This window comes from Ambystoma mexicanum, chromosome 4q, assembly GCF_040938575.1.
Source record: "Ambystoma mexicanum isolate Mex_15411 chromosome 4q, UKY_AmexF1_1, whole genome shotgun sequence".
In the NCBI taxonomy this organism is placed as follows: domain Eukaryota; kingdom Metazoa; phylum Chordata; class Amphibia; order Caudata; family Ambystomatidae; genus Ambystoma; species Ambystoma mexicanum.
The window spans coordinates 448,266,993-448,293,361 of record NC_090928.1 but is presented as its reverse complement, the minus strand read 5'-3'; the positions used below and the strand labels follow the sequence as shown (position 1 = coordinate 448,293,361).

At 44.5% G+C, this 26,369-nt stretch overlaps 1 protein-coding gene across 3 annotated transcripts in view; it reads left to right on the top strand.

Annotated features, from left to right (window-relative positions):
* PEX13 (peroxisomal biogenesis factor 13) overlaps positions 1–26,369 on the top strand; it is a 531,904-nt gene that overhangs the window by 165,676 nt on the left and 339,859 nt on the right. The window contains exon 4 of one of the 3 annotated variants that reach the window (XM_069608023.1): positions 20,021–20,329. The exons of the other annotated variants lie outside the window; for them this stretch is intronic. Coding sequence (XP_069464124.1) covers positions 20,021–20,091 — 71 coding nt within the window. The 3' untranslated portion in view covers positions 20,092–20,329. Of the gene's footprint in view, positions 1–20,020; positions 20,330–26,369 lie in introns of those variants that run through there. 3 annotated transcript variants of the gene reach the window in all.

The following is a 26,369-nucleotide window of genomic DNA, read 5'->3' as shown; positions in this document are numbered from 1 at the left end:
TGTGTTTAATCTTGTTAGCTTGCACAAATGGCTTATTGGTGCCAACTTTGCATGTTATTTTTTTTTATTTTTTTTTTAGGTATAGTGTCAGTGATTAAGAAATGCGCTCTGTGCCTTTAAATATAGTTCAGTGTACACTTGAAGCCGTGTAAAATCCCCTGTTGGATGCTCTCATTACATTGTAGCAGAAAGCAGGCGATTCAAAAAACGTGCATATATGCCTTTAAAATATCCACAGGTTGCACAACGTAGCAGATGATGAGTGCGCATCCGCGCTGGACGAACAGGAAGATAAAACGAAACAAGCTGTGCAACAGCCGTCACCTTAAATGGCACACCAGCGGTGATCCTGTTAATCGTTAGTGACACCAGCAGAGAATATGAGGGCACAAAAAGAAGCGCGTTACCTTCAGGGCACACCGGGCCGCTGCAACACTCGGGCATGAGCGGAGCAGCTCCGTGTGAATCAGCTGGTCACAATCACAGAGAAATCCTCGTCGCCAATTGTAGTGTGGGGGTTGGCGTATCAATGATACAGATGGTAAGTTCGTATGCATTTATACAGATATTTATTACAGTTACATTAACTATGACAACAAGTGTTAATGTACGGGAAAGAAAGGAGGGAGCTAGCTGCGCCATACGAAGCTGGAAACTGTTGCCCTTCAACCAGCGTTCCACATTCCACGACCCGAGCGAAGGGCCCGTGTCACTCCTCCACCTTGCTCGTGAACGCATGCTGCCATGGTTGGGTCAGGCATGTCTCTCTCCAACCAGGCAACCCTCCTATCATTCAGTTAGTTGAGATATTACACATCTGAAGCCGAAGGAGCAGATGAGACACACAAGGGCCCAGATGTAAATATTGAACAGAATCGGCGACAAGGAGGAGCCTTGGGGCACCCCACAACTGAGGTGACAAGGGGGGGCAGAAAGGGAGGCATAGAGAGGGTCTGTGTCCGATCCGCAAGGAACGACTGAAGCCAGGCTAGCACCTGCCATGAGATACCAAATTGGGCATGACGAGATAACAAGATGGAGTGGTCGACCTTGTCAAAAGCCGCTGAGAGATCCAGCAGAACCAGGGCTCCCACTCTGCCAGTATCCATCCGCCTGGTCATGTCGTCCAAAACGGCGACCAGAACACACTCCGTGCCTCGACCTGGACGAAACCCAGATTGAACAAGTTGAAGAAGATCGGTAGATTCAAGAAAAGTGGATAGCAAGGGGGACACCAGTGACTCTAGGAGTTTAGCCAGGAAAGGAAGAAGAGAAATAGGATGAAGGTGAGATGGAATAGCAAGATCTAGAGTAGGTTTCTTTAGGAGGGTTATACAAGAAAAACAGGGTTGTTTGCTTCCTTTCTGCGCACTTAACCAACAAAAGAAATGCAAATTCTGCACAATTTTAATTGAGGATCAGACAGCCTGACGCGTGTTTCTAGCTGTAAGGCTCTTCATCTGAGGCTGCATAACAGTTATACAAGCATAATTTAAGAATACAGTCGATAATTCATTCCATGTGTCCAGAACACAAAAGCCCCCACAGGAGACAATGGTGGTTTCCAGAAACCATTAGTCACACAAAAAAGAAGTAATAATTATGCGCAATTAGTTCAGATACCATTGCTCCAAAGACCCAATTCAAGAAAAGGATATTCGTTGACCAATCGGTGTTGTCAATGTTCAAAACGATGTAGGTGCAATACAAGGAGAGAGAAGGAAAAAGGAAAATTGAAAAGAATGCTAGTTTAGCATATAATCCAGTACTGGTCACGCATGTATTTTGATACTCAACACTCAAGTAATTGCAAAATTGGTATTCTACCTAGAGAAATCTCTAGAGAAATGCATAATAATAATGATTTTTTACCAAATTATCCCTAAGCATACTATATGTTGAATGTTGTCAGAAGTAGCTTTGTGCCACTTACCAATAGTAGCTGTTCAATTACTGATGAAAGTTCTATATCTGGGCTCCATTGTAAGTGGAAATAGTGTCTGAGTTTTACCAGTTGTGGGAAAATCATCACTGTACAGTTCAAGAAATTATTTATGTGCATTGTTTTTAACATGCCTATATAAACGCAGTTGCGGGTTAATTCTTGGGGCCAAACGATCCAAAAGCACATCCTAAGTTGACAATTGTTTGTATCAGCACAGCGGGGGAAAAAGAAGGGGAAAACTGTTAACTAGCAATTTAGGATTAATCAAAAATGTTGAGACGGTCACGTGTGCTGCCCCATACCTAATGAATACAGGTAGGGGTATGCATGAAAAACCCTTCCTTACTTCTCAGCTCAAATTAAATCACAGGAGCCGCGCGCGGTAAAGGCTTACTAGTATTTAAAGCTGGCGCGCACTGCTGAGGCATCCATATGTGCTTGGCGTGGGTCTTAGAGTGGCGGCCATGGTAGGTGTGTGGAGTTGAAGAGTTTCAATGTGTTCTTTCCACACATAGGATAGTGCGAGCGAAGGTTGAGTGATCTAATTAGTAAATGGGATCAGACAGCAAGAGTGTGAGGTTGCCAAATTAGGTTGCAACCACAATAAGTGATCGCAAGATACAAGTATGTATTAATGTAAGCGTCTATAATGAATTAACCACTCTTGCTGACCACATTTGAGTCAATAATTTTAATATTAAGAGTGGCGTCAGACAACAAGTTTTTAGGAGGGGGGATTACCCTGGCTGACTTCAATTCACGTGGGATTGAACCAGTCTGGAGGGAGTCGTTAGTGGTTTTCGTAATCTCAGATAATAGGGCGGGAGCGATCTCTTTCATGACCTGTAGGGGGATGGCATCCGAGGGGGAGCACGACTTAATTTTCTCGATACCCGACAGTACAATTTCCTCCGAAGAGACTGGAAAGGTAGCCCAGGTGCTGGCTGTGTTGGAATCCGCCTTGACCGGGGAGGGACAAGGGCGATCTTATAGTGGGGTCCCTTTCGTGGTGGCAGAAATCTTTTGCCTGATATTGTCAATCTTAGTAATAAAAAAGTGGGATGGAGTATCACAAAGATCTTGAGTAGGCCTGACAATGGGAGTGAGTCTCTCTACTGAGGCCAAGGCCTTTACTGCAGAGAAAGCCCTTTGTTGAGATGGGGGAAGACTCCATGTTAGTGGTGAAATGAAGCCTTTTAGCGGCTTTAATTTTAGCTGAGTAAGTGGCCAGACTTATTTTATACTGTGTTTTGTAGATAGTCCTAGGCTCTGTGCCACTTACGTTCTGCCTGGTGGAGTTTAAGACGCTCCTCTTTCAGGAGGTCAGTAAACCATGGCTCATGTGGCAGTCTGCGCGGTTGAATCAGACGAAGGGGAGCAGCAGGGTTAGCTACCTCGAGAAATGCTTCAGACAATGAAAACAGTGACACTGCAGACTCCTTGCCACATTTGGCTTTGATTACGGTCGCCACATTTTGTGTATTCACAGTGCGCCAGGAGTGCTGCCAAATTTTCTCGACAGGTATTTTAGTGGGCTTACCAATATTTTCCAGTCTACACGAGATCCGGAAATAGTCAGACCACAGAACAGGTTCAACTGCCTGCAATGTTAGAGAGGATTTTTGCACAAAAATCAAATCTAGCGTTTTACCTAATTTATGAGTGGGACAATTGACATATTAATGAAATTGGAGGTCAGCAAGACTCTCAGCAAATAGGTCAAGATTGGGTGGGTTATATTCCAGATTAAAATCCCCCAAGACCACCAGTTGAGTATATTGAATCATAAGATTGGCCAGTAGATCAGGGAATTTCTCGAGAAAACTGCTTTGAGAGAGACCAGGAGGTCGGCATACAAGCAGAAAATGACAAATAGTGGCGTGTTTGCTCGCACAACGGAACAAAAGGGCCTCCATGGGGATTTTATGAGGGCAATCCAATTGGGTTACCGTGAGCTCAGCTTTCAATACAACCGCAATCCCACCACCATGATGACACTGCAAGGCCATAAAATAAGCAGCGTCGCATAGCAATTTGCTATGCAATTCAGTAGGTTTGCTAATTAAATTGACACTTGTGTAGCCCAGCCAGCTATTTAAATGTCCCTGTTCAATGAAGACACAGCTCGCCCTGTATTCATCTCTTGTCATCGGGGCTCTCTCTCCCCTCTTTTCTCTTCTCACTGCAAGTACAAATAGGCTAATGGAGAGGGAGTGCAGCAGAAATAATCTCCTCCACCCTTAACAGTGCCAAAGGCCTGCATGCCAGTGCTAGACAACAAAAGTTCTTACTTTTTCAAATACTTTCAAACCAGAAGTAACTCGGTTGATGCTTTTATTAAACCAATTGTATTTTGTTTGGCAAAGACCAGTATGTATAAGCTTTATTTTTTTTAAAAGACAGTCCTTCAATTCCATTCCTAAAAATCGAAGTTGATAAATAATTACAGTATTGCTACTGTAAAACATTGCATTGGCTCTGTTTTTCAGTAAAGTCTCGGTTAGTGTATCTTTTTTTAATTTATTTTTATTGGTTTGTTACCTTTAAAAAAAGAAGGTAACATTAAATCAATTAATAAGGTAAATAATCATAATGAGGTAATTGACCAATATTTTCAACGTTAAGACACGTGAAAAATGCAAAAGAATCAGGAGACGAGAAGAAAGAGAACAAAAGTAAAGGATCAGACAGAGAACTACTTTCTCACTCCTGTACCCGTATGAAAGTTTGTTTTTAGTTTTAGATTTTTGGTGATGGTTCCACTTTTGCCAACTTCTTTACTACCTCTTCTAGAAAAAAAGTCAATTAAATTGTCAGCTTCCGATCCTGGTCATTAAAAAGTATACGCCAACAATCTTCGATATCCAATGAAGGTCTTACTCTGAAAAATTCTCCCAAGTGCAGATTCCGTTCTTGTGTCAACCCCGGGCATGTTAGTGTCAAATGTTTCAATGTCTCGGGCATTAAATCGCATAGTCGGCAAGTTAGCGATGGTTGGTCGTTCATTTACCTAAAGTTAAAATTTTCTCTTGTTGGTATCTGGTTTAGGCAGAATTTCATGAATATCAGTCTGCGGGCTCTCCCAGGAAATTTCTCCAAATAAGCTTGAGTCGTATTGTATCTTTTTGCATCACTCGGAGCCATACTCATTGCTCTGTGTTTGCGCCGAGTATCCCCGGTATCGATCCAATCTTGAGACCATAAGGTAGGTTTGATTTGCAATGTCAGAATATCAGAGCTTATATCGGCTAGTATTTTTTTCAACTTGGTGGGCCCATGATGTTAGTACGCTCTTTGTTACCGTTCACTGGGTCTTTCAAGATTGCATTCTGCGGTGCAAACTGTATTGCCGTCATCTTGCAGTATTCATTCGGGGTATTCCACATTATTCTGGCGTTGATTGATATCAAACCTAGCTCATACCTTATGGATGCAGTTGGAACACCCTTTGGTAGCCACAAGACTTTTGTCCAGAAGGAAAGTTCAAGAGAGGCCCAAAGATCTGAGGTTAGTGTATCTAAATTAGATATCATCATCTATAGTCCATTTTGTTGGGGAAGGTGCATCACATTGACGAGTGAACACTTTTGGAAATGTACATGATCACACGGCCAAATGCCATTGATGGCAAACCTAGTGGTGACCTGCTGGTTGCATACATCTGTTCATTCAATAGTTCCATCCAGTCTGTACATCTACAGATCTATTGCAATACCATGCACTGTATTTAGCCCCCAGAGCTTGTTTTGCTCTAAGATTATGATGGCATTATATATTGCCACCTGTTGGAGAGGCTTGGAATGCAAGCAGAATCTGCAAGTAGCTGCCTCCATTTCATGCCGGGCTGCTGCGCCTCTGCCCAGCCTAACCCCTGTCCTTGAAGGTGGTGCCCCAGGACACATCTCTACTGGAGTGCCACACCTCGATTCCCCTACCTCCTAGCTTGCATCCAGGTCCTGGAAATAGTTATTTCCAATTACGGACTGTGAAGAACCTGAGGGCGTCCCCACTTCCTCCCCCTGTGGTTCTCCACTCAGGTGACCAGGGAAAGACCATTGCTTTTGGATCCCAACCCTGGGGGTGAATATGCGAGGGAGTATCACCTGGGTGTAGGGAACTTCGGGAGTGGATGTCTTTGGGTAAGATATGGTATCCCCCTTTCCCTTGTCAAAGTGAACCCTATATCCCCCCTATCTTTGTAGGCTACTATTAGTCTTTGCCCCTTTCATCCGCCCAAAATGTTCGACAGCCATGTCACCTTAACACTGGGATGACCACCTGGAGTTAAGCACACTTCCATTCATTCACACCACTTTGATACTGAGACGAGGAAGGAGGCTTTGGAGGATTTCAATGGTAATTGCCAGGCATGTCCAGCTAATCGGTTTCACCATGGTCGGGCAATTAAAGTGAAGAACTTGCACCTGCAGGCTTTTGACAAGTCCCAGGTGTATGAGAATATTGACTGCCCAGCAGAGGGAGAGAGTCTGCCTGCAGAGAACCATACAGCTTTTATAAGCAGAGATGGCTAGTGAGGAACCGGCTTGAGGTAAGCCGTGCTGAGCAGGAGTGTGCGAGAGACGCCGGGGCCAAGGTTGGATGTGAGAGGGTCGAGAATCCTGCTCTCCTCCCTGCCTGGTGTCCACAGCAGGAGCTGTGGGGCACCAAAGCCACCCGATTCGCTGCAGGTCTCGGAGAGCAGAACCAAGAAGCCTGAACTGAAGGATTGGCCTCATACAAGTGAGTGCAAAGAAGGGAACACATACCGGGGCGCTCCGGGTGCTGGAAACAAGCATCCCTGAATGCCGAACAAACCGAAAACTATTAAGTGTTATGAGACGCCAACCCAAGTGTTTTGTAATACTGAAGAAGCATTATTGAATATAGAATTAACTGAAAGATATGAGCATATTTGAATACAGCACAAGACAAAACCAAGTGGTGAGCACTTATGAATGAAGTGAAAGCAAGGTGGTACAAAGAGGTGAACACCACAGAGTGAATTGTGTGAGATACAAGTTGTGGCAAAGCTAAAAACATTGCCAAGAACAATGTGAAATGAGTATTGGCCCAAGATACAGGAGTCCAAAGAACTACAGGTTGAGAGAGAAAACCTGTGATGGCAAATACCTGAAGAATACAAAAATATAACAAAGTGCATAGGGTCATTGGTTGCGTGACCTGTGATGGGTCGACCGTGTGGTCTGATAACAGTGCCTAGACCGAGTGAACCCTACTTGGAAAGAGCCAAGAACCGCTAATGTTAAGCAGCTTGTATTTTGCAACAGTTACAGAAGTGAATAGTAAATGCAGAAAGAGAGCAATCTATGTGAACTATTGAAAAGCCTGGATGACGTAGGATTTGAACTGGGACTGTTTTTAAAGCTAGAAGATTGGAACTGATTTTGGTTTTGGAAGCTGGAAGAGCTGAATTCTTAAGGAAGAGAACCCTGAGGCCTTTTGTAACTGTTCTGAACTTGGGGAAAGAGACAGCTGAGTAGAAGACATGAGCTGGAAGAAGTTCTGAACTTTTTTTAACACAATTTCATTTGCTACTGACACCCTTACACATTGTATATAGTTAATTGTGATGGCAAGTATAGGTTTTGGACACAGACATTTGATTTGAACTTACTGGCACAGACTATCATTAGTTTTCTTTAGGTAGGGAAATCTCACCTTAGCATAGGTCAAGTTAGGCTATACTCCATTCTGACATTTAAGTAAAATAAAGCTTTTACTTGAAAGTGAATCTGTTGTCAGTGTCGTACTTCATGATGGACATATGTGTAATTTCTTTTGAAGGGAATCATGAATTGCGCAAAGCCTGGTTAACCTAAAAAGAAACAAAATAAGTATCAGCACCCCAAATGGGGTTCTGAGTGTGAATAGCGATAATTGCTTTTATGAGTGCACAGGACTGGAACTCTGTGCTTGGGCCTACTTGGCACAGCCTCCAGGACTTTTAGAAGCCCTGGCTTCCCCCAAAAGTGGTATTTTACACTATATTGAAAACAGTTGATATCAATGACAGACGAGAACCATCTTGCCCACCTGTAGTTATCAATTATCGTGCCTGTTACCACATACTTCGTCTCAGGCTATGAGTTTCCTTCAACATTGTGAACTTGTTGATTTACAAAACTTTTGAACTTATACAGGACAATGCCCTGTGCAACACAGACTGCAGCTAGTTGCACAGAGCCTTGCACTGAAAACTGTTTTCAGAGACTTTTTATCTTATCTATGTATTTGTCCAATTATGCAGCTAAACTTAACATTTTGCTAACACTCTTCTCACTAATCTCTTACTTGAGCAGTACACAAAAACGCTGTATTGTTGCTCATTTTATGCCTAGAGTAAAAATAGCGTCTGTTGACATTAAAAATATCAGTACAGAATTGCTAATCAAATAAGTTTGTTTGCTAATCAAAAATGTTTTAATTTTCAAACTCTGCTAATCAATTTTTGAAAACTAATTTATGCCTTGCTGTGCTAATTTCCCATGCGCCACGCGTGATTCAACTGCTAATTACGGCTTATACCACTTTTATGAATATTGATCTTCAAATGCTAGAAAATCTGTAATTATCTGCCAGGCGGGAAGGCTCCAACTGAAAAGGCCGCCCATGCTTGATAATAACATTATCTCGCTAATCAAAGAATTTGATTATTTAGGCATTCTTTTTGCATCCAAGCCGTATGAGGCACCACACATTCTGAAGCAAACCTCCAGATTTAAGGAAGCTACTGCCCGATTTTGTTAGAATGTTAAAATCGCAACCAGTTGACTTGATAAAAAAAAACGTGTACTATAGTAAAGAGGGGACACGTCACTCAAAAAGATACTCCAGTGGCAGAGAACACATTAGTTTAATCTCTCTTAGGGCTGCCATGCTCAACCCCCAACTTTGGCGTGCACATGGAATTGGGCATCTCATTTCTAGAAGATGATATAATGGCTCAACCAGTTCTGCATTGGCTCTGTATTTGGATAAACCCACTTGATTTCCTTCTTCTCGCCTCAGTTCCAGTGTTATGCTGATGACACTAGGCTCTGCTTAAAGCTTCCCCCCTCTACCTCCTCTTTCATTCCTGACTGTCGGACTGCCGGTCATGGTGCACGGCTAATGATCTCTGTCTTAATGTCATTAAGACCAAGATCCTTTTCATTGGAGCAGGGACCCCTGCTACCTGCTTCCCTCCTACTCCTTGGGACCCCTACCCTCCCCATCTAGTGAAACAAAAAACGTTGGTGTCATCTTTGATTGCTCTCTCCTTCTCCCCTCGCATCACGGACCTTACCAAGAAGGCCCTCTTTCAGCTTCACCTCCTCAGAGGCATTCTCCCCTTCCTTACCTTACCCCAGAAACTCGGTGTCTACCTCTTTCCACTCTTCGCCCCCTCCAAGACTTATCCTTGGCCTCGAGCCCTGGGACCGCATTTCTCAAGCCCTTAAATCGCTCCATTGGCTCCTGGTGGCTGCAAGGATCAAAACCAAGACCCTCTGCATCATCCGCAAGGCCGTCTGGGGCCTGTCAACCCGCTACATCCAACTCTTTCTGCCTAAATACCTCCCTGCTAGAGCCCTTTGGTCCTCTAGCTCCAACTCTTTGCAGAGCAGACATTTCTTCAAGCAGAGAGTTGGGGGGGGTAGATCCCTCTCTTCGGCAGGTGCCTCCCTCTGGAATGTGCTCCCTGCCCCGCTAAGGCTTGAGCTGGACCTCCTTAAGTTCTGGAAGCTTCTCAAGACCCTCCTCTTCTCTACCTCCACCCCCCCTCCTTTGCTAATATCCCCCTCCTGCTGCTGTGGCTAGCGGCCTGGTTCACTTCTGAGTTTCACAGAAGATCATTCTTCACCAGCACTGCCCTCCCTTGATCCCGGCCCCGACCAGCCTGGTGGGCCGGTCACCCCCTACCACCCCCCTGAGTCTGGTCCAATCCCCACTCCCTTGCACTTAGATGGTGGTCCTCCCCTGTCACCCCCCCTCCCCCACCCCCTGGCACTTGCCTCCTTTCGCCTCCAAACCCCCGGTACCTCCCAGAGCACTTGCCTGGCTGGGCCCTTCCACCCACTCCCTGCATTTTATGCTCTTGCACTATACCCCGTCCACCACTCTTCTGCCCCCCACACCCTGCACTTCTTCCTTCTGCACTTGCACTATCCGAATGTCACAAGGCCTAGTAGGACCGTTGCTGTTGTTTATATCCCCTTTTCCCCACCCCCTTGTTGCCTTGTGCCTGGAAACACTGTTTGCTGTACAGTGCGCCTCATAAATACTAAATAAATAAAAAACAGAATCTTAACTGAATTATTATCCAAATCTGGAGGTCTGAACATCCCATGGCTCCAATATGTTAAAAAATGCCTTGATAAACTGAATGCCTCGCATCACTTTATTAATCCCTACATGTTGACACCTTTTCTGGCAATTGAAATACCTGCTCGTTTTGCACACAACTGAGTGAAGGAAAGCACTGGAAATGGAAATTGTCAAACAATCATACACTTGCAATAATTTCAGAACTTTGTGTTCAAAACTATCTGGCTTGGACCAATTCCCCTAATGAAAGGAATATTGGCTCTAGAGCACGCTTCAGTTGCCTCCCACTCAGAGTAAATTATTACCTATGGCTAGGTGATGCCAGTGGCAAACAATGAGCCTCCTTACGAGTCTGGCGGTAGCTGTGTCGGTAAAACAGGCAGGCTGCCGCCTGGCTCATGACTTTTTCTGGCACCTGGCCCCACGGAAACACCAGGGGATTACGACCCTGGGGTTCCTGGAAGTCAGGTGCCGGAAAAATGTTAATCCCCATTCCCATTTGAGTCCCGTATAACTCAATGGGAATGTTCATAACGGTGCCGGTGCTTCCCGGAAAGTCTGCAGGCGGGTGCTGTCTCGCCCGCCAGGTCAGACTTGCCGGGCGGGACAGCAGGCGCCTGCAGACTCGGAGTGTGCTGGTCCGGTAACAATGGTGCCTAGGTCTAATTGGGATTTGTCGTACTTGAAGCAGGCGCTGAACAGAAGGAAATGTCATTTTTTGGCTATTTAAAATAATTTATGTACTCCTGTCGTACGATTATCGTTCCTAATGTTTTGTAATCATAAGCTTTTTACAATATAGTTTATTCATTTGCAGAATGTTAATGTTCATATAGCGTATGTATAGTCCTATGAATTTTAATTGATTCATGCTGTTTTGTGTTTTGCCATGTTTTGTAATGATGCTTTGTCGTGCTGCCTGTTTTTATGGAATGCAATTCTGTAATAAACATATTTTTCAAATCGATCTCAAAGGATGACATTCCTGATCAGTTTTCGGGTATTATAGCTTCTAAAGTTTCAGACAGGGGGGCCTCCTGTGCAAAAGAGCGTGCCTTCACCTTTGGTGGCAAGTATAACTTTACACTTCAGGAAGATGACATTTCTGTACATTTCCCAAGACAATTTCACGACCTCTGCTTCCCCTCACTGGAGCACACCCTTCTTCTGTGGTTCCAAGGGCTCACCATCTCCTCCCCGCAGCACACCCCTTTTCAGAGGTTCTTCCACTCAGTTATCAATGTAGGAGCTGTGCTCCTCCCTTGCCTCTTTAGTGTTCCCCCTGCAAGGAAAATAGTTTTGAGGTTTCTGGTGTTTGAAATGTCATCCCCAGCAACTGGAAAGCCTCTAAGTTTCCCACCTGTGAAAAATCGTTTTGCAAGCCTGCAGGGGGAGAATAAAGGAAACATTTATCTACCTAAATGCTGCAGGGGAGGGACAAATACATTCTCCTTCACAAGCATGTCCTGTTGTCTAAGGCATCTCTCTGAATGCGCCAGAGTTTCCCCATAGTGTATCTTCCTCTGAATCCCTGGTAGACATTTTGCCATCCACTTATAGTTATGGAGTTATAAGCATGATGCATCCTGGCAGTTGCAGTCATGAATTTCGATTGGATTGTGTCCTCCCACGTATTCCTTATCTTTGATATTTCCTAATATCCAGCTTGCTGCTTAGAAAAAATGTTTTCCAGTAGAGGGCGCTGTGCATCGATGCCTGGTCGAGTCGATTTCCCTCAGAGGTCCCTGTCCTGACGTCGACGTCATCACTGGTATAAGTAGCGCGCGCAGGGCCCATTGCTCAGTTCCGTTTTTCCGCGCTTCACAGCTTCGGTAACGTAACGCTTGTTTCTGTGTGAATCTTCGAGTTTCCTGAGAAATTTCTTCGAGCTTTCGACGAGATGGCTTCCTCATTGGCTCTGTCGACTCCTCGGTCCGGGTTTTAAAAAATGCTGCGACTGCGGTGCAAAAATGTTCATGACGGACCTGCACAGGATCTGCCTGTGGTGTCTAGGGGCAGAACATCTGTGTTCGGAGTGCAACTAATGCAGGTCGATGACGGCCAAGGCCTTGAAGGAACACAGAGGGAAGTTGGAAAGAGGTAGGCCTCTTAAATCTATTACTCCGTCCAAACGTAAATCTTCTGACGAGTTGAGACCTTCATCTCCCCATCATAAAAAACATAAAAGCTCCCGTTCCCGAGTCACGAAGGGGGTCGCATCATTCCTAGTCTTCGAGGCATAGTAAAAAGAGGCGCCATAGATCGCTGTCCTCTTCCTCATCCATTTCACCCAAAAGGGTTGTTTGTCCTTCTAAACATAGTACCCCAGCCCAATGGGAGGAATTCAGAATGAGTATGATGGAGGTGTTCTCGAACGTGCCCTTGCCCCTCTCAAAAACACCTATAGGTGATGCCCCAGACAAAACAACTGGGAAGCATAGAAGCCGGGAGTCCTCGACCCCAGCTGTGGAAACTCCTTGAGAGCGATTTAAATCGTCAACGGCGAAAGAAATTCATACGGCAAGCCCGAAGAGTGCGTCATCAACGCCCTCTGCGCCAAAATCATAGGAGAAACCATTGACGGGTCGAGTGTCGACCTTCTCGACGCCGTATATGACAATTCCCTCAACGCTGTCGTCAAAGACCTCGATGTTTGTGTTATCGACGACTTTGTTCAAACCTTCGAAACAGTTGACATTTTTGTCAAAGCCATCGACTTCGATGATTTCGACACTCTGCTCCTAATATGACGTCCATAGTGCCTTCTTTTGAGAGGATTTATACTCAATCTCGTTAAGAGTATTTTAAAACTCGTTCTTCAATCTATGAGGATGATGAACACTCATCTGACGAGGAAAGACCATTTGGTCTTGAATATGGGACACCTTCTATACCAGAGGAATGGCAATCAGAAGAGTCTCAGATGAAGAACCTACAGGACTCTCTACATGAGATAAGTGGCATTGACACTTCCCCTGAAGTTGAATTTGGTAAGGCCGATCCAGGGGATCATGCTGAAGGTAACTATAGACAACTCATGACTAGAGTAATGGAATACATGGGATGGTGCAGGCCCACAGGTTTTGAACCGGATGATTTAATGGACATACTGGCTAAAGCACCACAGGAAGACCCTATTGTCCCATTCCATAGGGCTCTGCAGAAGAGGGTAGCTTCAAACTGGGAAACACCAGAGGTTGTCCCAGCAGTGAATAAGAGGCCAACAACTTCTGACCCTCTGTACCTTTCAAAACATCCGACACCAGAAAGCCTGGTAGTACAGGCCTCTTCTGGCAAACAAAATGCCAATTCCACAAGATGGAGGTGACAAAAAATACAATGCCATGGCCAAGACGGTTTTCTCGGCTGGTAATATGGCGTTAAAATCTGCTAATGCGACATGCACGCTGGCAAGGTTTACCCAAACCCTTTGGGACTGTATTTCTTTGGCGGCTGACCACATCCCCGAAGGGGGAAGAACGAGACGGTTTCTTGAACCTTATCAAGGATGGAAAGGACGCCATGAGCAAATCCCTCCAGACTGGTCTCGACTCTGTTGACCGCATCAGCAGAGCCATGGCAGCTAGTACAGTGATCCGCAACCACGCAAATCTTCGGAAGTCAGGCTTTGCCCCAGACGTTCAGTCCAAACTTCTCAACATGCCCTTTGATGGCACACATCTATTTGGGAATAAAGCTGAGGAGAGTTTGGGGAAGCTGCAAACTTCCAAGGCAGCGGCCAAATCCCTTGGAGCTTCAATAAGGCAAACTCCAAACCGACCCATAGGTGCACCCTGGAGGGGTAGGTCCTTTCGCTATTACTCTGCATTCAGAAGAGGCAGAGGACAGACGGCTCAAAGAGGTCAAAGACGATTCCCCCGTGATGGCTGGGGTAGAGGTACTAAGACCGCAACAGCAGGGGCTACCTTACCATCAGCCTCTGCGTCAGCTGCTCCGAAACCTCTCTGAGGTCTTACATCACAAGACGACAGTAGGAGGCAGGTTGTCACAGCATCTGATAAAATGGCAGGGTATTACTTCAGATGCTTGGGCATTGGAAACAGTTGCCCAAGGTTACTGCCTACCTTTCCTACTAAAACCTCAGTCATCCACCGGGGAACAACTCTTTGAAGGTTCCGGATCCGCTCTTTATGCAGGAGATTTTAACCTTGCTGGAGAAAGGGGCTATAGAACCGGTACCTGTAGCGGAGAGGAACAAGGGTTGGTTCTCCCCTTATTTTCTAATTCAAAGAAGGACTGAGGAGTGAGACCCATCTTGGATTTAAGATACTTGAACAAGTTTCTCAGGAAGGATAAGTTCAAGATGGTAACCCTTTCTCAGATCCTTCAGGTCCTCCAGCATCAGGATTGGTTGGTATCATTGGATCTCCAGGATGCTTACTTTCATGTGCTGATCCATCTCAAGCACAGACAGTATCCGAGGTTCGCCATCGGTAACTTTCACTATCAGTTTTCAGTTAACCTCTGCACAATGGATTTCAGCAAGCTAATGTTGGTAGTGGCAGCGAGTCTCAGGAGAGGAGGGATGCACCCTGTACCCCTGGACGACTGGCTGATCACCTCAGCTATACTTGGCACTCCCTCCACAGGCTGGGCTTCTCCCTCAACTTCAAGAAGTCCCAAATTATACCTTCACAAAGACTCCAGTTCATTGCAGCAATCCTGGATGCAACCCTGGGAAAAGCCTCGCCACCAGAGGTGAGGGCGGAAGACATTCTGCAGATGGTGAAAAAATTCCAGAATGCCCAACATCTTCCGGCCTTCGACTTTCTGTGGTTGCTCGGTCTCATGGCATCCTGCATTTTTCTGGTGGCAGAGGCTCGTCTGAGAATAAGATCTCTCCAATGGGCTCTCGGGACCCATTGGTCACAATTCTCAGGAAAAATGTCAGATCTCCTACATATCCAAGTTAGAGTCTCACTGGATCTTCAGTGGTGGGCTTGTCAGGAAAACCTCTTGAAAAGAGAAGCTTTTTGGCAACCATGGCCGGAGATGACCGTTTGACGGACGCCTCACTCACGGGATGGGGAGCCTACACCAACAATTTGACCATCAGCTGTCGTTGGTCTCCATCGAAGTCCACACTACATATCAACCTTTTAGAGTTGAGGGCAGTCAGACTAGCGCTGAAGGCCTTCCTGCCATTTGTACGGGGAAAGAATGGCCTGATAATGACGGACAATACAGTGGCCATGTACTACCTCAACAGAAGAGGTGGTGTAGGGTCACTACCACTGTGCAGAGAGGCAATGCATCTCTGATTCTGGGCATTACAAGAAGGAATCTCTATCAGCAGTTAACCTAGCCGAAGTGAAGAACACCACGGCGGACGCTCTGAGTAGACAGAGCACAGTCTCCCACAAGTGGGAACTAGCTCAAGAAGTCCTTCAAGAGACCTTTGCCCTTTTGGGAACCCCTCAAGTTGATCTGTTTGCGACTGGTGCTAACCAGAAGTGCGAACTGTACTGCTCAAGGGAATTTCCCCCAAGAGGAACTCTAGGAGACGCATTTGTGGTGGACTGGGAATTTCCACTTCTTTACCCGTTTCCTCCAGTCCCCGTCATTTCTCACGTAATAAGGAGGTTGAGAAGGTTCAGGAAATCTATGATCCTAATTGCCCCGGATTAGGCCAGGAGGACATGGTACCCGGACCTTCTGGACATGTCCATCTGCCCTCCGATTCGTCTTCCACTAAGAGACGACCTTCTCTCGCGAGGTTAGGGTCTGGTTCGCCATCCAGATATCAGGACTCTCAGCCTTCACGCATGGTTTCTGAGAGGCTGAGATGCAAGGATTGGGACCTCCCGGACGACGTAATGGAGGTGTTGCTTTTGGCCAGAGGACCAGCCAGCAAATCTTTATGCTGCTGCCTATGCCGCTGCCATTGGAATAAGTTCTGCTGCTGGTGTAGAGATAAGAATATAGACCCTGTCTCATGCAATACACCGACAGTGTTACCTTTTCTTGTACACTTGTCAAATATGGGGGTCCAGATTGGAACAATCAAAGAATATCTAGCAGCACTATCAATCTTCAAGCTCACAGCAGAGGAAGTCTCCTTTTTTAAGATTCCTCTGGTAAGCCAATTCTTAAAAGGATTAACTGTTTATCCTCCGAATTGTTTACAAGTTCCACTGTGGGATCTAAATTTGGTTTTAAAATATCTAATGGTTGCTCCTTTTGAGCCTCTTCATTTTTGCCCATTACGACCTCCCACCTTGAAAACAGTTTTCTTAGTCGCTATAACATCTGCCCGAAGGGTGAGTGAGCTACAGGCTTTATCCTGCAAGCCACGTCATACTGTTTTTCTTAGACAGAGTGGTATTGAAAGTGAAGCCTAATTTTCTCCCTAAGGTTGTTTCTGAATTTCACATCACTCAGAAAATGACCTTACCAACTTTTTATCCTCTGCCACACCCGGGAAAAGAGGAAGAAAGGCTTCACAGACTCAACCCTAAGCGTGCACTGAGTTTCTACATTACCAGATTAGCAACACTGAGACAGAATGATAAATTGCTTTTGGGCTATACAGGACATAATCTAGGTCTAGCCATCACCAAACAAACCATTTCTAGATGGATTATTTTAACAATTTCAGAATGTTACAAACTGGCCGGTAAAGACCCCCCAGAACATCTAAGGGCTCCCTCAACCACGGGTATCGCAACTTCTTCTGCTTTTCAGAGGGGAGTTCCAATAAAGGATATTTGTGCAGCTGCCACATGGTCGTCTGCACACACCTTCACGAAATACTACAGCCTGGATTCCTCCACTTGCCAAGAGTCTGTTTTTGTAAAGGCAGTACTGCATATTCCTCATCACTTGAATATGACTCCCTCCTCCGAATAAGGAAACTGCTTTGGGAGTGTATCAAAGATGAGGAATACGTGGGAGGACACAATCCATTTGAAGAACAAGTTACTTACCCATGGTAATGTTCTTTCGACTGGATGTTCCTCCCATGTATTCCTGATCGCCCCTCCCATCCTACCCCGCAGTAAAACTTCCCTTGTGGTTTCAGTCTGCGCTCCCTTAAGGGGAGTAACCGTCTTACTCAAGACAGTGCTTCGCTCTTCAAAACGGAACCGAGCAATGGCCGCTGTGCGTGCTACTTATACCAGTGATGACATCAGGACAGGGACCTCAGAGGGACATCGACTTGACCAGGCATCGACGCACAGCTCCCTCTACTGGGGAAAACATTTTTCCGAAGCAGCAAGCTGGATATTAGGAAATATCAAAGCTAAGGAATATGTGGGAGGAACATCCAGTCAAAAGAACGTTACCATGGGTAATATACTTGTTCATCCATACCATACCTGTTAATGACTATTTAGTTCTCTTAGTGGGTTTGGGAATGGATCAGTCGAATAGTTGTGAGGTCTTCCACCTAGCACCCTGGGTCTGATTTAGAGAGACTCTCTCCTAGGGTCTTTAGGGAGAAACCTGGTGCCAAGAGGATAGCTCAGCGGCAAAACAATGCAGAGCAACAGAGGTTCGAAATCCGGTCCAGCGCTTAGAGACTGGTCTCCGGTATTAAGCGTGTTATAAAAGATTAGGTTAGTCTGTATGGACCCACCCTCTTGTGCATTCATTCTCCTCCTTGACCCGGATAACACTTAAGATGCTTAACTGGTCAGATTGGAGTGTGTGTATCGGGGTCCTGTCAATCTTCGTTCAGACAGAGGGTTGGTAGGAAACCTGGTTGGCACTGTGATTTTATCACACTGGATATAACATACAGAATTGGGAGGCTCTGGAAAAGTTGGGTGCTTTGCTTCTTCTTGACACAGAGGAAGGATACTTCTTTTGACTGTCTGAGGGCAAATAAAACGCCTTACAGTAGCTGCAGATCAATGAGGATCTCACTGATTCTGTGTGCTGAGCCATAAACTCCAGTCTGCATGCATAGACATGACGATCTAAAAACTTCCTCTCTCCAAACTGGCATCCCAGATATGAATGATGAATTGTGCGTTCATCAAGAAAGTGTTATTTTCTCAGTCCACTGATGAGGTCCTTCAAAAGTGTAAAACTGGTGTTCTCACTGCCAAGTCTCTGACCGCCGCTTCTACATCATCTAAATCACGGTTTCATCCCTCTGCTGTGTTTAAGACCAGATGGGTAGCCAAGGGTAAATATTCCATCTCCCTTTCCACTCATTCAATGGATTTTCCTAGAAGCAAAACTTATTTTGCTCCAGCATGAAACCAGCAATGTCCTCTTCCACCAACCAGGACACTGACCCAAAATTAGCTTGACTACAGTTTGGGGGTGCGTGTTCTTCAGTTTCAAACTAGGCATTTATAAATCCTTCTTTCCTCCTTTTACAAAGCTTTGCCAAGCATCACACAAGACCCTTGGGTGTTCTCTATAATCAAAGGACTGTCTCAGAGGGGCATTGCCAAAATGGTACCATAGATGCATGACTTTCTGCATTATCCGGTACCTACTCCCTCCAAGTAGGTGATCCGTAACTCTGCAGCAAAAGAGCTGAGACTGGAGTGCAGAAGTTTCAGAGAACATAGGCACACAATAGAGGCCCCTGTGTTCACCTGCAATGGTGTGGTTGAGGGGAAGCGGACTGTGATCAAGTGGGCACAGAGCTGGCAAAATGGCGTCCCACATAGTGAGAGCGCTACAGATATGCTGATTGTGCAGCAGCTGTGCATCTAAAAAGGAAAGAAACAGCCTAGAGAGAAAGAAGAAGCCCCTATGAAATTTGCAGCCAAAAACCTGGCACTGTAGAGGATAAACTAGATTGTGGAAAGATTTGCCACACAGCCGATAATCCAATTCCAGGTTAGTTTGGTAAGCATATTTAATGGCAGTTGCCAAAGCAGCATACAGACATACACAGAACATAACATGAAATACCCTGATCCACTTAACGGGGTACATTATCCCCCTTCCCTGATGTTTTGCTCTCCCAAAACGTGCACAGATGTCTAGATTACTTATTTTTGTCTCCAATACACTAAACAGAAAAGCATTGTACACTTGAAACGCAAGAATTCACTCTCAGCTAGGTTATAAAACTGGCTCTTTTTGACCGTTTACTAACTCAAAACAAAAGCATACATAAGTGAATAAAATGCAAGAAAAAGTAGATTAAATACATCACGGTAGGCAAATTTGTAAGCCACTTCACCTCGCTAAGAATTTCACTGGACAGCTTCCAGATCCGGTGGCCAAGAAAATCTTAACAACGGGACTGACCAGAAAAGATGCATTCACCTTTTCCCCAGCTCTGAAGCCTTTTCTCTGACATACGTCAAGGTAAGCTTACCAGACAAACATACTTTCATACTGGCATGACAGGATTTGGTTGGGACAGTTAAGTCTAACACAGGACCATTCTTCCCCTCCCTTTGCTCTCTATAGATGAGGAGTCCTCAGGCCTTTGGTCTAATTTGGCAAACAACCCACCACAAGCTACAGGGTTCCCACTGAAACTATAGGTCCTTCTGCGCACCATCACACGCAGGTCTTGAGATTTCTTCCCGTGATTTATACTTGACAGGAGGACACTAGCAACGATTGCAGTGTCCCAGGATCCACATGTGTGAAAGGAAAATGGGTATTCCGGCTGCGTGGCAAGTCTTCTCTTCCCCCACGGTGAGCAGCTTTTTTGCCTACAAGTTTTTAATGTTCATTGCCAATTCATTTGTCCCTCTGAAATGCCTTAAAGGCTATACACAGTTTTAAGTCTTCTTTCTTGCCTCACAGGGGTCTCTACTCCAGCCCTGAAGAAGGCGGCCATTTCGCATTTTCACCGGCCTGCTGCCGAAACGCAATAGTGCCAAGGGGGCATTTACCAGCTTTGTCTGCCCAAGCGGGTGCTTCAAGACAGAATCAAGCAATTGACTATTTTGTCCCTCTGCTGCGTCAGCTCTAATTCCAGATGCCTGTTTATTCATGAGTCAGGCACAAACTATATTTGCTCAAAGAACTTTCAGGCAGTTCCTTTTCTTTTTTGCTTTAACTCCAGGTGCCTTTAATTTACAAGTTTGGAATAAACTCTATTTGCTTTAAGAATTTCCAGGCAGTTTCTTTTCTCTGACTCACAACCCAGCTCTTGATTTAGCATACATAATCCTTGATTTATGGACAAGATGCAAACTGAATCAGCTTGACGAAGTAGCTGATTGATACAGTATCTATGGGTACACAGTGTAAATGTTTACATAGGTGCTATTATCCGTTTTGAATCAGCTTGACGAAACAGCTGGTTGTTACAGTACTTTTGACTACAAAATGGAAATGTTTTTTCTCTGGTATTTGTTTTTTTTTTTCGTTTTATTTATTTGATCCTAAGTGGACAATCTCATGTGTTTATTGTTCCTTGCTGAATCATTGTCTGTTTATTTCTATTCTCACATGCACCACTTGAGATTGTTTAAATCATTTGCAATTGTGTTTTACTTCACATCAGTTCTCTCACCAAGTCATTAATGTTTTAGATGTCTCTACCTAAATTGCCACAATATGCTAAACGTTGAGCTAATAGGATAAATCACTTTTTGATTGTACCCGTTTGGCCTTCTGCATATTTCCTTTTTGGTATATCAGTTTTTCAGATTTGATCATTTCTTGATTAGTAAGGGATGACCACAATCGGCTCTGAATTATATGCCTTGGTTTCCTCACCCTTTGGTAGCAGCACTCTTATCTGTTATAGTATTGCCTTTTCTCCGCCAGCCTAATCCAGTGCTCTCCAATTTAAACATTACACAAATGCATAATGGCACTTTCCAGAAAGTTCACCTGTTGCTGGCATTCGCGGGCATTCAGACGAAATGTCACATAGAACACTGCAAGAGTTAAAAACATCATTTTTCTCATGCGAGCGCGAAAGAGCTTGCTTTCAACTCCTGCAACGTTATCAGGCAAACCCGTCCTTGAACACGTAGCATAGGGAAAAACAAGTAGTTTTTCTAGTTATTAAAAAAAATGTAGACCTTGTTCAGAGCTCACATTAAAATGAAGCCTTCACTGAGGTGTCAGGAATATGTCCATGGCACCTAGAATGCATTTCACATACTCCATGTTTCTTGGTCTAAGATATTACATTTTTTTTAAAGCATTGCACCTGGTTTACGTCGCTTTTATAAATGTGTGCAACATGGTCTTTGCTGGAAGGGGCCTAAAAAAAAACTTCCGATGTATACAATGTATCAGGGTATCTCCAACCTGTTCTACATGGTTCTCATAATATGGTATACATGCATCAACTACCTTCTCAACCCTGAGTGAGGGCACTTTGCAACATGGCGCAAACCTATTCAGATACATTTTCAGCAAGTCTGCGTATTCTGGTGCACTATGATTCTTAAACGGCTCAGTCAGTGCCTGGACTGCCTAATGTTGCTAATTCTACACATTGAATCAGTCTCGCCAGGCGAGGCAGTGTTCTGCATCTTGCTTGTCTGTGCCATAGCGGAAATACTTAAGAAGCACCCTACATGGTGTACATTCAGTTAAAGACATGCAGACCGCAGTCTAAGGTTACGCTGACTTGAGGCAGTCATAATTCAAGATGGCAAACGTGAGTATAGCCAAGCTCCGCGGGTAAAGCTTTCAAGGCATTCAAATTAATGGCACTATATGTATTTTCCATCACAGCAGGGAATACATAGTGTGTGGAGGCTGGAGGCCAACGGAGCTTGCCATGGTAATTCTACTTCTGTACAGTCTCAGACCTGTATTTGCTGTGGCACAGGAATCTCTTGTGAGGCCCGATGCCAACAGGCAGAAATTGGCAGTAGCCTTACTGTGAATCTACGTAATCTTGTGAGAGGATATAAAGCTCTGCATAGCATGAAGCCGCGTTGGGCACTCTGCTGGTGGGGGGTTACATAAAAGCAACTAAGAAAACCTGAGAGGCTGGAAAAAGTGTTATTCTAATATATTTTGTATATTCTATTTTATTTTTTTTATAGCGGCAACTAACCCGCAGGCCTCAGAGCGCTCAAACGGACAGTACAACATAAAACAAATAAGGGCAGCAGCAGGGTGCATCAGCATGCTATAGTCAACTGGTACTGTAGCAAACAACTTGCATGCCGCCTCCGTCGAAGAGGAGAGGAGAGACTTTCCTGAATTGAGCCAGGGACAGCATTTGTCTAATAGACAAAGGGAGAAGACCATTCCAGATTCTGGACCCCCCAAGCATCAAAGCTCAGGTCCCCATATGTCCTCAACTTGAAGCAGGGTTCATGTAACAAATCCTTATATATAAATTGTTGCTTCCTGATTCGTGACATGAGATACCTAGGGGCAATACCTGCAAGGCACTTCTAGACAAGGCATGAGGCCTTGAACAGTATCAGAGCAGAGGTACGTGCGCTCCTGCCCTCACCAGCATGAACCAGCACAAACTGGCCCATTAGCACCAGGCGCGTTCGAAATTTATCCTAACAGGGAGTCTGTGAACTGTAGTCCCAAAGTACCTGCTCGCACGTACAGAAACTAAGCTTTCTGTTTTTACCCGTGCGATGCGCTAATAATGGAAAGCACAGAGGTAAAGTGGACAATGAGACACGAAATAAACACTAGCAAGTGCAGATTTAAAAACAGTAAAAAGAAGTAAAAAACAGTTAAAAGGGATGTTAAATCAAGCAATGTAAAGGAGCACACACCACGTAGGATGTGACAATCAGAAAAGATGCAAAATAACCACATAGACGAGTCTTGAGTACGGAAGTGCAGGGAGAGCCACGGCGGTGGTTGGGAGGTGGGGGTTTCCATACATCCCGCAGCCAATTATGTAACAATTCAACTAAAAGTGCGCTGACTGCTGTTTGACAGGAGTAGTAAAAACTTGAATTCTGCATAATGCCGTAAAAGCATAAATATCAGCAATCGGAACAACCATTAGTGATTATAATAGGAAAATAAAGATTAAAACATAGAAATAAAACAGTTCGCACATGGCAAATCACAGAGTACATTTCTTTCTCGGCTGCCAAGCATTTTTCAAAAAGTGCGATTGAGGTTTTAGTTTTGGGTCCTTAGAAAAAATGCCAAAGCTTCTTTAGTGCCTCTTGGATTATATTTTTTATAGACCGGCACGAGCCACTTATGACACAGAGCCCTATACAGGAGGCATGAAAACAAAAGATCTTCACCTCCTGTCCCACAGATTTTACAGATAGACAAATCACCTTTGTCCCAACAACTGCCGCAAGTGGGAGTATCTCCAACCTCACCTTTAAGTATAAAGTATGTACCTCCTAGTCAGCAATACAGGATAGGTATTTCTCTTGGCCAAACAGGTGTCTCAACTAAAAGTATTTAGCTTTTATACCTGCCGAGCCAATCTCCATAAATATTGCCCTATAGTACAAGTCTTTGTAACTTTGTACCTTTGCTTATTGCAGTCTTTCGTTACCATATGATCTTGGGCTTCAGGGGCAAAGATTAAAGGAAAACCATGTTTCCCACTTAAGTTAAACATATAGTTGACCCAGGGAAGTGCTCTTGCCCCTTTTTGCACAAGGACATCATAGAGAGCTTCTTTGTACTTCACCTGCACTTGGAACCTATAAAGTTTAACAATAAAATAAGGCGCACAGCTTAGCATCAAAAGCAAGTCCATCCACCCGTAGCTCTAATTTTAGGGGTAAAGATGGAGCACTCTTTGGTAGGGAAAGGAGTTCTTTCAACATAACCATTTCCTTCTGTTACCTCTTACCCAAATCAGTGGCCCCATATTTCTGCACCATACAAAGCAGATGAATTGGCACAAGTCCTCCGAAACCTCCAGTGCTTGAAGAACTGCGTTCCCATCATAGTAGTGCATACAACATTGCACGGCCACCCTTTGCCTTGTATAGTTAAGTAGAGCCTTTTAAACATGTTTCCCCCATTGACTTCTCATCTAGACGAACCCCCAAAGAATCATAAAATTCAACTCTCTCCAGGGCACCGGCTCCTAAATAGATTGGACGGAAGAACTTCCCACGTCTCTTTGACCAAAGCATGACCTTGGTTTTAGATGAGTTAATTTCGAGGCCTACCTAGCTTTAATGATATGAAGTCAAACAAGTTTAACACCTTCTGGATACCTACTCTTGTCTTGCTGATCAGTACTGTATCAGCATAAAGGAGTCCATTTCACATCTTTCGATCTCTTCAGCAATTTGATTTATATACAGGCTGAAGAGGGTAGGGGCGATGACACAGCCTTTGTTGACGCCTTTAGAAACAGGGAAAGGTTTGGTGTGACAGTAGGGGATAGTCCCTCCTGGAGAGTCACCAATGCCTAAGATGGGTAATTCTACATCCTTAACTGGGAATGGCCTGATATTCACCAGGGCGGTACTAGAATTGTCACTGCAACATTTCAAAGAAGATTTGAGGGAGCACTTAAGGAGGAAATGGCATCACTGAGATCTGATCTCAACAAAGCCATAATGGAAAATAAGGCTGAAATCTTGGCCGTAGGCCAAATAATCTATGCATGCAAGACTGATGAGGAGCAACTTCTGGGCGCGAGTCAGCCATTGATAATGCATGTAAATAACATGCAAGAATCCTTGAGTGCTCTAACGTATAAATGCGAGGCTCTTGAAAATGTAGAGAGCAGATTGTGCAGAGAAAACCTCTGCATCAAGTTTTTGTGAAATTACTTCAGAAATCGCTTAATTCAAATATTTCAAGACCTCTCACCAGGGATGTTGGCACGGAGAAGAGCGATGAAGCCAGTTACAGACATCCTTGTAAGGAGATCTGGTACACATGGACTTACCCTTTGGGTTGAAATTGGAGTATACAGCGAAAGCCCATTTGGTGTGATTACCCGAAGAGGGCCTACACTTCGGAAGGAAGATGGCGGATCACCAACAGCACAGATATATAAGCAAGAGAATCTCTTCCGAGATGTGCAGAATAACCTGAAGAGAGTAAGCCATTATTGGCAGATACAACGTAACTGGAACAAAACAACCAAAGATACAGAGCAATGAAAGCAGAAAGGTTGCTGATGCCGAATCTGTACCCACATTGATATCCACACAATTTGGGGGAGGCAAAGGTGCTACAGAAATATAGAACTTTAAGGGAACGGGTCGGGAGGGATGAGGTTGTGGCAGATGCATGGCAAAATGTGTGCAATGGCCAAGCTAGAAAAACGTAGAATTTGAGTGTAATAACTTGAATTATCAGTTTATAGAGGATTGGAGTTGGGAAAGAGGAGCAGAAAAAATAAGCATGGAATGATGATTTTATGTGCATAAAAAATGGGTCTGACCGATATAGCTGGGATGGGAAAGAGCAACACACAGTTAAGACAGGTTGACTAAGAACTAGGCTCTTAATGTAAGGTGTCTCTATACACTAATAAAAGGAAGAAGCAGTTTCAATAGATTTAGAAACATGAGCCTGCCTCCAGGAGACCAATTTGAGACTGGGGACACCAATATGTTGAGGAGTAGAGATTACCCCACACAGTAACACAGAGGTATGGAAGAAAAGAGCTTTGGTGCATTGATATTGGTGCATTAGAATCTCCTTTTTTGAGGTATATTCTCAAAGGCAGATCGTGGTTAGATATGGTGACTGAGTGATCGAATAACCGGGAGATCACACTGGTATCAATATGTACGTACCCTATCGGAGACTAGAATAATTAATAAATGCCTAGAATTGGTCGAGGTGGGGAAAAGGGGATGTAGATATGGCAGAGGATTTTAATTTAGTGGGTGATCATAAAGGATGGGTCATGCGATAATACACACTTTATTTGTTGTGCAATTTCAGTCAAATGGGATACTCAAACTGGGACTCATAGGACTGTAAATCCAGGGGTTTGAGACTATTCTTTTTGCTCCCACATATATCGAGAATCAATCACATTTTACTTTCCCAAGAACTGCACAAACCAGTGACTAAAGTAGGAATTCTCTAGGTATTCGACCATGCCCTTTTCTGGCTAACTTTAAAACAAGCATGCTGGGTGGGCGCTGTCAAGCAGCCTACAAAATGGCTGCATCTCCCTGAGCTCCGCCGGACCCAGATCCAACGATGTCGCCATAAGCCTAATGTCCTTGCCATCTTGCGGCAGTAAATCACTGAG